The sequence below is a fragment of the Cajanus cajan genome, chromosome 6 (genome assembly GCF_000230855.2).
Source record: "Cajanus cajan strain Asha chromosome 6, NIPB_CcT2T_4, whole genome shotgun sequence".
NCBI classification, from domain to species: domain Eukaryota; kingdom Viridiplantae; phylum Streptophyta; class Magnoliopsida; order Fabales; family Fabaceae; genus Cajanus; species Cajanus cajan.
In genome coordinates, this window is record NC_138522.1 from 56,063,001 (window position 1) to 56,076,303 (window position 13,303).

The 13,303-nt window shown below is 32.9% G+C and overlaps 3 protein-coding genes across 5 annotated transcripts; 2 read left to right on the plus strand and 1 right to left on the minus strand.

The window, feature by feature from the left end:
* Positions 1-458: 458 nt before the first annotated feature.
* LOC109797762 (CASP-like protein 1E1) lies at positions 459-1,708 on the plus strand. The gene is made up of 2 exons (XM_020357893.3): positions 459-829; positions 1,190-1,708. Exons 1-2 carry the CDS (start codon positions 474-476, stop codon positions 1,533-1,535), a joined length of 702 nt encoding a protein of 233 aa, XP_020213482.3. The 5' UTR covers positions 459-473; the 3' UTR covers positions 1,536-1,708.
* Positions 1,709-4,284: 2,576 nt separating this feature from the next.
* On the minus strand, positions 4,285-9,302 carry LOC109797936 (zinc finger protein CONSTANS-LIKE 13). 3 transcript variants are annotated; one of them, XR_014434902.1, is made up of 6 exons: positions 8,652-9,301; positions 7,570-7,731; positions 6,496-6,758; positions 5,748-5,851; positions 4,790-4,931; positions 4,285-4,399 (listed from the first exon to the last, which is right to left on the minus strand). XR_014434902.1 is itself a non-coding variant. In XM_020358109.3 (5 exons), exons 1-4 carry the CDS (start codon positions 9,168-9,170, stop codon positions 5,755-5,757), a joined length of 1,041 nt encoding a protein of 346 aa, XP_020213698.1. In that variant the 5' UTR covers positions 9,171-9,301; the 3' UTR covers positions 4,320-4,931; positions 5,748-5,754. The 3 variants fall into 3 exon arrangements, 2 of the variants coding, with proteins under 2 accessions (XP_020213698.1, XP_020213699.1); XM_020358109.3 differs by having other exon boundaries at positions 4,320-4,931; XM_020358110.3 differs by lacking the exons at positions 4,285-4,399; positions 4,790-4,931 and adding an exon at positions 5,389-5,650 and having other exon boundaries at positions 8,652-9,302.
* Positions 9,303-9,682: 380 nt separating this feature from the next.
* On the plus strand, positions 9,683-10,201 carry LOC109796500 (AT-hook motif nuclear-localized protein 17). Its single transcript, XM_020356169.1, has one exon. It carries the CDS (start codon positions 9,683-9,685, stop codon positions 10,199-10,201), a length of 519 nt encoding a protein of 172 aa, XP_020211758.1.
* The last annotated feature ends 3,102 nt before the right edge of the window (positions 10,202-13,303 follow it).

The window sequence follows — 13,303 nt, forward strand, 5'->3', positions numbered from 1 at the left end:
AAACAACATTGAGTAATGAAAACATAGCTCATGGCATTAGGTTGTGCCAAAGGTGTGAGACATACCATTAACTCGTGACTTAAAAGGAAGAAAGCTGCTTGGTCCAGCAATTTATGCTTAATAGCTGGAAATGAGTTTTCATTTGCTAGATAGTAGATAGTCTAACAGTGTGTTGTCAGATTTTTTTTTCTTTTTCATTTGCGTGTGTACTTGTGTTTTGCCCTCCTTATTATATTAAATTAATTAAATCAGTATTTTATATTTTTTTATCCGTTTTCTTATATAGTAATTTGGTACAACAATTCAAAATGTGTTTTCTTATATATATAAAAACGATATGATTTAAATATAAAAGAGAATTAATATGTATTTGACAATAGAAGGTGTGGAAATGGAAATATCATTGTTATTGGTTCGTGTAATGCATGACGATCGTAGATAGTTGATGGCATTAAATACATAGGGCCGTACGAATGGCCTTGAATGCATCTCCAACCTCCCCACCTTTCCCATTCAAACATCTTCTCCTTGTTATAATATCTCATCAACCTCTCTTTCCGCACGTCATAATAATATTCCGCATCGATCCAACAGATCCAGTTCAAGAGAGCATGTCGAAGCCGAACGTGGAAGGAGTGCACAGCGATGTCAAGGTGGTGGAGAGGCCAACAAGAGTAAAGCCTTACGATGTGTTGCTCAGATTTCTTGCCTTCACTCTCACTCTCGTTGCAACCATCATTGTCGCTGTTGACAATCAGACTAAAGTCATCTCCTATGCTGAAATGCAATTCAAAGCCACTGCTAAGTGGGAATACATGTCTGCTATGGTGTAAGCCCCTCTCAGCTCTCACTCATTTCATATATATCCATATATATATAGTCTGTTTCTTAACAAGTAAAAAGCTTCCACTAAGTAGTTCTTTTCATGCTCTCAACTCATCATAGAATCATAGGATGTATAGGAGAAGTATTTTGTATAAACAAGTTCTTATTTGAGTATAGTAAGCACATGTTACTGTAGATTATTTTTTTTAAGCACACCTTATATTAATATTAGTGTTGACTGAAATTATGGAAAAACATAAATATTAGTGACCCCACTTTTTATTTAAAATGTTACACAAGTCGTACTTATACTATCACTAGTGCAGCATGTGAATGTGATATGAAGATAAGCTATTTGGAACAGGTTTTTCGTGGTTTCAAACGCAATAGCGTGCTCATACGCGGTTATTTCTTTGGTGATGATGGCGATGGCGAGAAGCAATGGAAAAGAAGATGTAGCAGTGTTGGTGCTAACAGCGCTAGACCTTGTGATGATGGCTTTGTTGTTCTCAGCCAATGGTGCAGCTTCTGCAGTGGGAATGATAGCACAGAAGGGTAACTCGCACGTGCAATGGACGAAAGTGTGCGACGTGTTTGATGCCTACTGTCGCCACATTACTGCTGCATTGGTCCTATCCATTATTGGCTCCACCACCTTTCTCTTGCTTGTGCTGCATTCTGTTCTCAAACTCCATTACAGGTCAACTTAGATCATAATATATATTTGTAATGTTAATTAACTTTAAGGGCGTTCTTGTGTGAATGCTGTTTTTGGCTTAGACCTATTGCAGTGTGTTGCTGGTTGATGAAGAACGCTACATATATATATAATTAATTTGTTATGTTAAGTGATTAAATTATTAAATGTTGCTCGTTTACTTTACCAGATGGTAGGTCTAGTCATTTAAGAGTGATAACAGTAAATAAAGCTATAGGTGTTGTTTGTGAAGTCATTTCACTTTCGAAGTAGGTAAATGTAGTAACGCAAGATCAATATATATCACCTTCTCCACCTTCCTTCTTCAAAGGAAATCAATGTTTCCAAGCTCGTAGTAATAAAGAAAGGGAATATATGTGTGACTGTTATATATAACGAGTGAAATACTGGCACGTTGTTGTATTAATATTATATATAAATTCGTCCATTTCATTAATTTCTTCTTTTTTTTGACACCCATTTCATTAATTTCTTAATTATTCATTTGTTTATCATTATTAAATATTACAACGGCAAGTGTGGGTCATATTTCATTTCTCATACATCCATAGTGGCAGACATAGTGATCACAAATGCAACCTTAATTTGAAAAATTACTTATAAATGCATGATTCTTTTTTATATATTTTGTCCTCGCTAATTTTATGTATTTGAACCCATTACGCTCTTAATTTTTTACTCAATAAATATCTTAAAATTTTTATATACTATTCATTTTAAATTTTATATGTTTGAACTCATTACATTTAATGTCTTCACTGAATCAAGGTCATAGATCTGACACGGCATCATCTACATCCACTTAACTCCAACTATTAAGCCAACTTTAATAATTCTTTTTATTATCGATTTATTGGAGTAGAGAAATTGAATTCAATATAAACAAAAAAATCATGTTGACTAATAAGTAATTTTTAATATGCTTGATTGTTTTTTAGTCTTTAAAATTTTTCAAATGAGTGATTTTATTCTTTTTAAATTTTAACTTTTCAAATCAAGTCCTTGTACTTTCAAAATCAATGAAATTTAGTCAAACATTTAATGTAGGAATTGAATTAATATTTTTTTTTTCATAAAACAATGTTGTTATAATTTTTGTTTTTTTTATATATATTTTAGTGACTGGGATAAGATATAACTATTGGTGTAATCATTTTCTTTTGTATATTCCTAAAAAAATTAAAATAATTTTTTTTTTAATATCATCTTAAAAACTAGCACTGATCTTTTTTAATTTTTGTATTTCACTAAATATTTATTACTTCAGAAAATCAAATTTTGTCTAGGTTTAATGACTTTCAAAAGTAGAAATTTTTTTCGTACTCTATACTACAAAATATAAATGACTTTCAAAAGTAGAAATATTTTTTTCGTACTCCAATTTGACTGACAGGAATGCCATCAATTCAGCTTCCATCAGGAAAAAAAAAAAAAAACTGTTGGGTCAAGAACAGTTGTCACACTCTTGGGCTCTGTACTTCATGGGCTTCGGTAACATGCCTCAATTTATAGACCTTTATCAGAAGTCCAAACCATTCTTTCTTCTGTCACAAGTGTATTTGTTGATTAAATAAAAGTTAATTTCGAAAAAAAAAGAGTAAAACTACAAAAAATAGTAACATAGTGAGTATTAATTGTACCAAAAAAAAATAGTGAGTATTAATATATATGTAACTAGCAATGTATCTATTTTATAAGACTTAATTGCACTTTATCTTTAACATGGCTACTTGCATATATCTTAATAGATACATGCAAGTAGCAATGATATCCTGTTTTGAAGACTGAGATTTTAATTTTTCAATATAACAATTTAATTCTTGCATTAAAGGTGAACTCGAAGAATTTAGTATATCAGATATGATGAAATCAAATAGCACATTTGGGGTTGAAGCAACGTGGTCAACTTCAACCCGCATACAATGAACTCATCCTATGTTGAACCAAAAAACAAACAAGAACAAAACAAAAATCGTATGTAACTTTTCAGGTCAATGGGAAACCATAACGGTTCTACCATTATTGAATGTGGTTTTTAAGCTTACGATATTCGAGAAGCGTTTGAAAGAGACCTCACTGGCTCACGTTAATTTCGAATCATTGGAAGGTCAAAGGTGAGACAATGGCATTGGCATATATACAGTAGTTGCCATGGGGACCAATAAACTTGTTCACTTTGAGTAGAGTGGCACCCACCACGACGGTGCACGGTTCATGCATCAATAAAATCATTACTCACCGTACTTGCATTTTTTATGTGCCACAACACACTCTGTTTTGATCTTGCTTGGTATTATTACTGATTTTACGTGTTGGTTGCATCAAGAACATTGATGCAAGGGCAAGACATATGCCCTGCTTACCAATCCGTTTTATGCTGACTTGCTAGTACTGTACAGACTAATTACTTTGGTAGTAGCTAAACCCATTAGGTCAACCTAATGGTTAGGAGTTATGATAGTTTGCCCAAAGTTCAAGTTTCAATTTTATTGCCATAATGATGCATTTAATAATATAAATAAATAAATAAAACCAGCTGCGGCTACTAGGACAACTTCGTATTTTTTTTTGGCCTAGTAGCTAGTACATATATTTAAAACAAAAAATACAGTATCATCTCTTTCCTCAATGATTTCTATCTACGTTGTCCTTTTCTTTTCACTTTATTTTGGGCATAAACAGTACCAAATATTGATTAGCTGTTAGTTTATCAATAAGTGAAATCTTTAACACTCGCAACAAAAAGGAAATTATTAAGAGATTGAAATACATAAAATTATTGAAGGTCAGTAAGCAGTGGCTTTTCGGCATACATTCCAAGGCATTCACCATTCAATTTCTTCCCACATCATCCTTCTGCATTCATGCAGTATGTCCCAATTTAATTTTATTTTGGTATATACATCTCACACTTTCATATATATATATATATATATATATATATATATATATATATATATCTCTGATTAGTGTCTACAATTAACACTTTGAAACGTTTAAGCATCCGTAAATTGCAGTTGAAAAGAGAAAAAAAGAAATACTAGTAACACAATCTCTAATACTCTCTATTATTGATTAAAATTTATTAAAAACTGTAAAATTACAAGTGACTCGATAAATAAAATCTGAGACTCACAAAACTCTGATTTTTAATAAAATTTAATCAATAATAGAGCATGTTCAAAAGAATACGTTAGAGAATGTGTTACTAGCATTTCTTAAAAGAAAAAACTTATACAAGCTTACAATTTGCTAGAAGGTAAACATCATCCAAGCTACTGTTTGTAAAACAACTACAGAAGAATGCGTTAGCCAGCTAAATGCTTCTTTCTCCAATGCATATTTTCGGCTCCATGTCCACCATATATACTTTAAATGCTAATGATATCTGTCATACACAGTATCAATGCTTTAAATAGGTATGATATGGAAATGAAGAGATGATAAATTATCAGATTTATAAGATGAAATCAGAACACGTGTAAAAAAATTTGGATGTTAATGCACTTGAGGTTCCATGAAGTTGCAAGCATTGCCTCCCATGCATTGCATTCAATCAAATACCAATGGACTAAATTACGACTGAAAATTACATTTGGCAATATGCATGAAGAATGGAACAAATTATATTGCTTTTCTACATTAGATGATTAGAACATAATGCTGTTCTTCAACACATACTTCAGTATTTACCAGACAACAGGTCTGACAAATTTGATAGTTTATGTCCTTTACCAGACAACACATTCTCAGAATATTCAAAATTTAGTTGAGTGTAACTTGCTTTCCGTTGCCCCTATAGATTGTTCAACATTTGTTCAAAACCAATTAAGAAGTCCTTAAGCTATCACAAGTTGAGTTTTATCATCATTATTAATATTTGAGAATCAAGAGAAAAAAATCTAAGTCCACAAGATACTCGCTAAACACAATCCAAGGCCAACGATCCCAGTAAATTTAATTCTGATTTACAGAAGACTGCACCATTTGTCTTCCTCCGGTGCAGTGTATTATGGTGCAAAGGGGATGATAAAATCATTGCTGTCAACTATATTGCAAGAATAAGTCTTCATATTATCCTAGTGCTCTGAATCGAAGAATACACCCCTTGAAAAGTATAGTATAGTCAAGTTCACCACACAAGGGACACGTCTTACATAATGTATATATTGAGAATTATAGTCATAATGTCATAGCAGCCTACCATGATTTCAGTGTTCCTGATCCATCTTGGCAAATCGGCCCTTGACTCTTACCCTGGTTTCAGCCCGAACTTTTCGTGATTCATACCTTATGTGCTTGTCAAATCTGTTGTTTTCCATATAAAGTATGTCAATTTAATAATCTAAGAAAGTCATAAAATCATATATACCAAATACCAATCATCATGAATTCACGATCAGACATATACATATACTCGCAGTTCATAACTCTAATTAATCAACGATCCAACAACCATTTATATATAGCAAGGAGATGACAAGGCCTCATTAACTACAGAAGCACACTGAACAGTAAATCTCATAAAAATAATAACAGAATTCTTCCATAAAAGTCTGAACTCTGAACATAACGCTTTCGGTCAACAAATTGGAGAAAACTATGTCACAGAGTAATGATTTTTTCTTGGTATCTCTCAAATATATCAAAAACCCAAAAATATATCCAACCACAACACTTGTAGTTGTAGCCAATGTTTGTAAAACTCAATCATGTCTAGAAGTTAAAGCTTGTCCTGTGTATAAATGGAAATAAAAATAAAATAAAATAAAAAACTTCTAGAATCTAAAACAATGCATGTTACAGTTAAAGGCCTGGGCTATGTTGTAGGCAATAATTTAATATTTCAGAAATTGGGCAGTATAGTTTCAAAGGAGCACTTTCAAGCATTAGAAATTTATAAATAGATACTGTAACAGTAATAGTAAAAGATGATGTAATAGTAATAATACCTTCTTGTTTTCTTCTTCTGCTTGTACCGTAATAATGCAGAATCTCTTTCTTGGCTATTTAACTCACATGCCGCAGCTCTGGGAGTAGTTGGTAGGATTTCAGACTTGAAAGAAATGGGTGGATTCCCTCCATGGTTGCCATGGGTGTCAGTTTCCCCAACAGCAGAAGTAGAATGTTTAACTGGAATTTCTTCAGTATAAGTTCCCAATGGTGTGTCAGGAGGAACAACCTGATACATAGGCTCAGTGCTTTCTCTATGCCACTGAAATACAAAATCAATACATTAGCAGTGATTTTTTTTTTTTTTTTGAAATAATTTAAGCAGGTATGTCATAACACCATATACAATGAAGAAGGCATCATTGAATGGTTCTACTTCTACCATTAAATAAAAGAGCAACCTAAAGACCTAGCTTGTCCATAACAACAATAGAACAAGGCAAGTCACTGACAATAACAAAGCAAGATAGATGTTTCTGGTGATAGGTTTTGCAAAAGATTTATCATAACAGAGGAAATTGGGACTCATAATTATAAAAAGCCATTAAAGAAATTTCTCTAGAGGAGTCAGAACTCAATTTCAAAATAAATAAAAATTATGTCGTGAAAAAATTTTCCAGTCAAAGTCAAATTGAATTGTACTCAAGAGTATCATTCACGACCCATCATTACAACTATTTTCATCTGATAAACAGTTGAACTACAACATCAAATTTAAGTGCCAATATTGTACCCTGGGTTCATCTTATCAATACAGGTGACTACAACAAGTGAGTTAAGATCCGGAAGATATTAAAAGTTTATGTAAATATTTTCTTGTCAAATGAGATCAATCGCGGTTAACTCCCTCCTCTTTAAGTAACAAATTAATATAGTCTCCACAAAAAATCAGAAAAAAATTCGATATGAACAAATTGAAAAGGATAAACAACGCAAATCCAATCTAGAGAAACAAAAATCCACCCCTTAAACAAATACACGAATAAACAAAGAACTCATCATCAGGCATCAGCATTCAGCACCAACATTGATAAGAAAACACGAGTACAAAAGAAGTGATGTAGAAGCTTTACCTCATGAGAAGGAAAGATATCAGGCTCCACATCGCGTTCAAAACCCGAGGACAAGTTCTCAGATGGCACATACTGCTCAAGGTCCAAAGGCTCAGACTTGGCCAATTCACGAAGCTGACTTAGAATCTCTTCTCTGTGTTGCCCACAAGCAGCCTTTCGATTCTGAACCAATAACAATACCCTGAACAAGTCAAAATTGTAGCAATAGACACAGATTTTGAATGTCTTCTTTCACATCCAAATAATACACTCTCCTATAAGACAACCACAACTAAATATTAATAATAATAATAATAATAACAATGATGATGATGATTTTATTAATATTTTTTCATTCTTCACCCACCAATCCCCACAGTTCAAGAAACAAGACCTTAAAAAGAAGAGAGGTCTTACTGTCTTTAAAAAATCACGGCTTGAACCAAAAACTAAGGGCATGTTTACTGTTGATGTCATTTCCTAGTTTTACTTTTAATTTACAAAATTGTCACTTGTTTTAGATATGTGTTTCCTGTTTTCAAGGTTCTGTACAGGAAAAAGATTGAAAACAATGTGACAATTTTCTAATTAAAAGTGAAAACAGAATTATACAAGCCATAAATTCCCATTACATTTCTTATTTTTCTTAGCGAGAACGATATCAGAATCAAACCCAAATTCTAAAATGGTAACAAAATCTATCGTAATGATTATCATTAGACCTATCAGGTCAGCCATTACATGGCTGTCATCATACCACCCACAAATTCTAAAATGATAACAGAATCTATCGGAATGATCTATCGGGTCAGCCGTTATCTGGTTGTTATCATACCACCCACAGATCTTCAGTGACTAGTGATACTGGCCAAACTATCACATGGAGCTAGTTTTAGATGATGAATCATACTCAAACCCAAATTCTAAAATGGTAACAGAATCTATCGTAATGATCTATCGGATCAGCCGTTACCTGATTGTTATTATACCACCCACAAATCTTCAGTGACTAGTGATAATGGCCAAAATATCACATTGATAATTCATGTATTTATACACCAAAAGGGTGTAGCTTAGAGAGTAGATAATCGGTTGATATATACCTTGGGCAGAGGAGGAACCTCCATGGCCTGAAAGGTGTGGGAAGAAGCGGAAGAAGAAATCAAATCGTCGATGGTAACAACAGAAGGAGCGTCCCAAACAAAGAAATCAGAAAAGCCTTCGATCTCAGAGGAGAAGGAGGCATCAGCAGGAGTTGCGTGGGGCGGAGAAAGCAGAGTTTTTTTGGTGACATCGCGAAAGGCGAGGATGGACAAGAGCTCGGAGACGGAGGGGCAGCCGGTGAAGGGTTCAAGGGGGCCGCGCTGGTGGAGGGAAGAGAGAGAGGGGTTGTGGGTCTCCCAGTCGCAGTTCTGGCAGAGAACAGAGGCTTCGGTGGAACAGAGTATGGTGGCAGGGGAGTGATCGCATGCGTCGCAGAGGAGCGTGCGCGTGTGCTTGGAGAAGAGCTGGTTGGTGGAGTGAACTTCGCGGTCGCAGGAGAAGCAGAGTTTGGCTGAATCGGCTCTGCAGTAGAGAAGCGCTGTGGAGTGGCCACAGTAGTCGCAGGGTCTCGTAGTCATTCTCAAGATGAAGAATTCAAGATCAGCCCTAGATGTGGAGGAATTCGCATGTGCCTAGTAGGAACAGGATATTGCTCATTTCTTTCTTCACCAGCAAGGCCTCTTTCATATTTCATATTTCATACTTCATTTTCTTTTTTCTTTTTCTTTTTAATTGAAATATATATATAATCTTTTGAGTTACGTTGGAGAAGCTGTATAAAGTGTGGATGAGTAGATATTATAATCATTAACGTGTTTGGGTTCCAAGAAACATATAAAATGATTTCTTTTTCTATGATGAATAAATTTATCATAGTTCATTACTACTTAACCTTTTATAAAACAAGAGTTTTGGTATTACATGTGTAATTTTTATGTATTTATGTGTTATTATTTTAAGTTTATGTCATTTTTAAATTTTTATTTATTTAAAATCTACATCAGTTAAATGATTAATTGAAGTTTATGTTTTTAATTTTTTTTTTTATCTTTCTGGCATCTTTCTCGTTTTGTGAAGATATACCGGGAAAATGAAAATAGAATTTGTAGACATTCTCTTCGCGAGCCAGCGAGAACAAATTGTCAAGCGCCTCAAGGGCTGCTCTCCCGGCTCCAAAAACAAGCCCAAAACGTCGCTCGTTATAACCCGGGAGCCCGAGCCCGCTATGATCCCTTTTGTTTTAGAAATCCTGGGCAGGAGCGACGTGGTTGAGGCCCTGGCCTGGTTCAGTCGCAGAAAGAACACGGGCTTATGCGTCCTGTCCGGTTCGAGAATCGTCGCCAACGTCACTCTTCGTCAACCCTCTGTCACCCCTGGCGCCACCGTCACTTTCCACGACCGCTTTGATGTCCTCTCCCTCTCCGCCACACTCTTCCTCCACGCCTCGCCGACGATCGCACTCTCCGCCTTCGCCGTCTCGCTCGTCGGCCCGCCGGGCCAGATCATCAGCGAGAAAGAACCAAGAAGAGAGGGAAGAAGAAGTGAGAAAGAAGCCAGAAAGATACGGGAAAAAAATAAAAAAAAACATGAACTTCAATTAACCATATAACTGACGTGGATTTTAAATAAATAAAAAATTAAAACTGACTTGGACTTTAAATAATGACACATAAATACACATCAACAAACATCATCAACAGTACCAAAACCCTTCAATAATTAAAGGTACCATAGAAATTCTCTTTATCATATTGTTCACATGTACAGCACACAACCGGACAATAATTATTTTTAAGATTTAGATTTATTTAAAATCATTAAGAAGTTATTTGGACTTAATTCAATAATCATTGCTTGTCTTTCACTCTGACGACGGCAACACATCTTAAATCCACTCATCTGTTTTGAGGGTTTGATCTAGTTGAATTTTACTGAGAGAGACACAACTGTGGAGAGGGTATGTAACGATGTTAGAGGTGGAGTGGAGAAAGTGATCTTACATGAGTACATGATGATGAGAGAGTGGGTAGTGTGACAGTTAAAGGATAGATCGAATCTGAGAATGGAGTCGTGGTCGATGTGGATGTGACGAAGGAAGGAGGGTGGCACAAGAGAGGAAGAAGGGGAAGGTGAAGTTGTTGGAGACAAGACTGAGGGAGTGCAGGCGGTGTAGTACGGAGAGTGGTCTTGCGACTGTTGTAGGGCAGGGGCAAGGGAAGTCGGCAAACCACATTAGTCTCCATCTTGAAGAAAATCGATTCAAAAATCTTGTCTTCATGAGTCTTCTCTACTTATTCAATGCTTGCTGGTTTCTCTTTAGGTTTAAGTTCAACTTTGGTGGTAGTTATTGACTTTTCTACGAGTTTGAATTCAGCTTGGGTAGTTGGTGGGAGAAGAGGGTCGATGACAGACTACACTTCCTTTGTCGGAATTGGTTTTTGGGGTCCCGCAATCATGGATGGATTGAAAATGAAAAGAATTATGAACAAAAATAAACACAAGTGAGGGTGTTGACAATGGTGATGAGTCAAAGTTAAAGGAGCAAAAGAAGACAATAGTATTGACAATGAAGAAGTGGAAGGGAAGGTTGGGATAATTAAGTGGGATTTAGTATTTTCTTTTTGTTTGTTTGGACAAAATGATCATTTACCATAAGAAAATAAAATTAATGCATTGATAATTTTTTTGTTTCTTATGATGGAAGTTTGAGGCATGATATCGAATTTATTATATAAATTTTAATTTTAATTTTAATTAATATGATGACCTACCCATGTATTACACATGCATATATTTTAACTTATTTAGTACGCAATATAAATTATTAATATGTAATTAGAAAATAAATGAACATTTAAATAAAAATTAATGCTAGGTCCTTTAATTTATTTCTATTAATTATTACTAAGTAACATTGAATTTTACTATTGTTTATATTTGAAATTATAATTTTTAAATATTATTTTTTTAATTTGTACAAAATAAGTAACTTTTTATTTTTGTCTATGTAAAAAAAATTTATTTTTATCTTATAAAACTGAAAAATATTCTTTTATACATATTATTATATGACATTCATTACTTATATTAAGTGATTATCTTAAATAATATATATTATACCATGTGATTTGTTTAAAAAAAAGTTTAAGATACAAAAAATTATTTTTATTTATCTATTTTTAAAAATTAATATTGAAGATCAACATTAACGATTTCAAATCTTAAAAAATGAAAATCAAACAAAAATATTTTTCAAGGATGAAAACTCTTATATTTTATTTTATAGGAATTAAAAATAAATATTTTAAATAATCAAATTACCCTTTAGTTTGAGTTAAAAATAATGTTCCAAACTATCTTACTTTTATACACAGAGACTTTACATTAATTGAAATCAATTCAAAATTGTAAGTTTTATGTTTAACTTGTTAAAGAATTAAAAGTATAAAATTATAGTTCAAGTTAAAATTTAATTTCATATACGTAAAATAGATTTATGATTTATTTATATAAATATTTACATAAAATTTACAGAATTAAGATCGAAGTAGTATCCATAAGTTTCTATGTTTAGAGTGACATTTGTGATTTGCATACAAAAAGATATTACAATGTTAAATTAGTAAGTCAAAGTTGAAAGACTTGATAAAGAAAGATTTTATTTTATTTTTATTAGATGTAAAAAAGTTATTAATTAATTCCCAGTTCCCACATAAAGAGGCAAATCTAATAATGAAAGATTGATTTGATACATGGTTGAAGGACAGACAGGACGATCAAATACAAAAGGCAGTGGGTTCCACTGCAGTGCACCATTTTTCTTTTTCTTTTTCAACTTTTCATCGAACCTCATATAGAGTCATAGTCCCACCACGCATCATATCTTATGATCATAGATCATAAATTAATAATAAACAAAAGTGTTAATATTAAAATCCAAGTAAAAGATCTTTTTGAATTTTGACTTTTCAACACAGATTCTCTGTATCCAATTAATACAGACTTCAATCATTGTTTTAATATAGTCTCATGATTTGAACCGATAAGAATGGGAGTACTACACTACCCACAGAAGATATACTAAAAATAAATAAGAGTTTTGTCCTAAATAGTGAATCTTGTCATTTTGAGTTTTGAACATTCCACTTTCATAGTGTAAGCAAAAATAATATATTTCAATATTTGTACAAACTCATATTTCATGTACACTATGTTGAGTAAACAATCTCGAGTAAACCAGTAATTTGGGGCTTGATTGATGTATCACAATCTTTCTAAGACAGCACTTAAAATAATAAAATTATATAAGTAATTTTTTTTAAAGGAAGATATAAGTAGTTCTTAAAATATTAAAAATCCATCAAATTAATTATCATGATATGTTTTACCCACGTTAAAAGACTGATTTAAAAGATTTTTCAATACTTTAAGAACTACGTAAAATAATTTATAATACTTTAAAAAAAGATATCAGCAGTTATCATTACTAGTTAATATAAAAATCACCAATTTTTATCGATTAATTTTTCACCCACTCAAAACAAATCTAAAATATAAAAATAATTAATCTTAAAAGATTTTTTTTTACTAGTGATCACTTATAATGATGGATACTAATAAATAACTAAATTCTAAAGCTGACTTGTGTTTGATTTCTTAATTGTGTGTATAATAAATTAAAAAAAACCTTCAATAACTTTTATGCCTTAGT

Bases quoted from the DNA above. Each gene is read 5' to 3' on its own strand.
- LOC109797762 (XM_020357893.3), top strand. From the start codon at position 474: ATGGCCTTGAATGCATCTCCAACCTCCCCACCTTTCCCATTCAAACAT. The intron at 830-1,189 runs GTAAGCCCCTCT...TATTTGGAACAG, and splicing joins GAATACATGTCTGCTATGGT to GTTTTTCGTGGTTTCAAACG.
- LOC109797936 (XM_020358109.3), bottom strand. From the start codon at position 9,170: ATGACTACGAGACCCTGCGACTACTGTGGCCACTCCACAGCGCTTCTC. The intron at 7,732-8,651 runs GTATATATCAAC...TTATTGGTTCAG, and splicing joins AGGTTCCTCCTCTGCCCAAG to AATCGAAAGGCTGCTTGTGG. The intron at 5,852-6,495 runs GTATTATTACTA...GGAAAACAACAG, and splicing joins CAGAAGAAGAAAACAAGAAG to ATTTGACAAGCACATAAGGT.
- LOC109796500 (XM_020356169.1), top strand. From the start codon at position 9,683: ATGAAAATAGAATTTGTAGACATTCTCTTCGCGAGCCAGCGAGAACAA.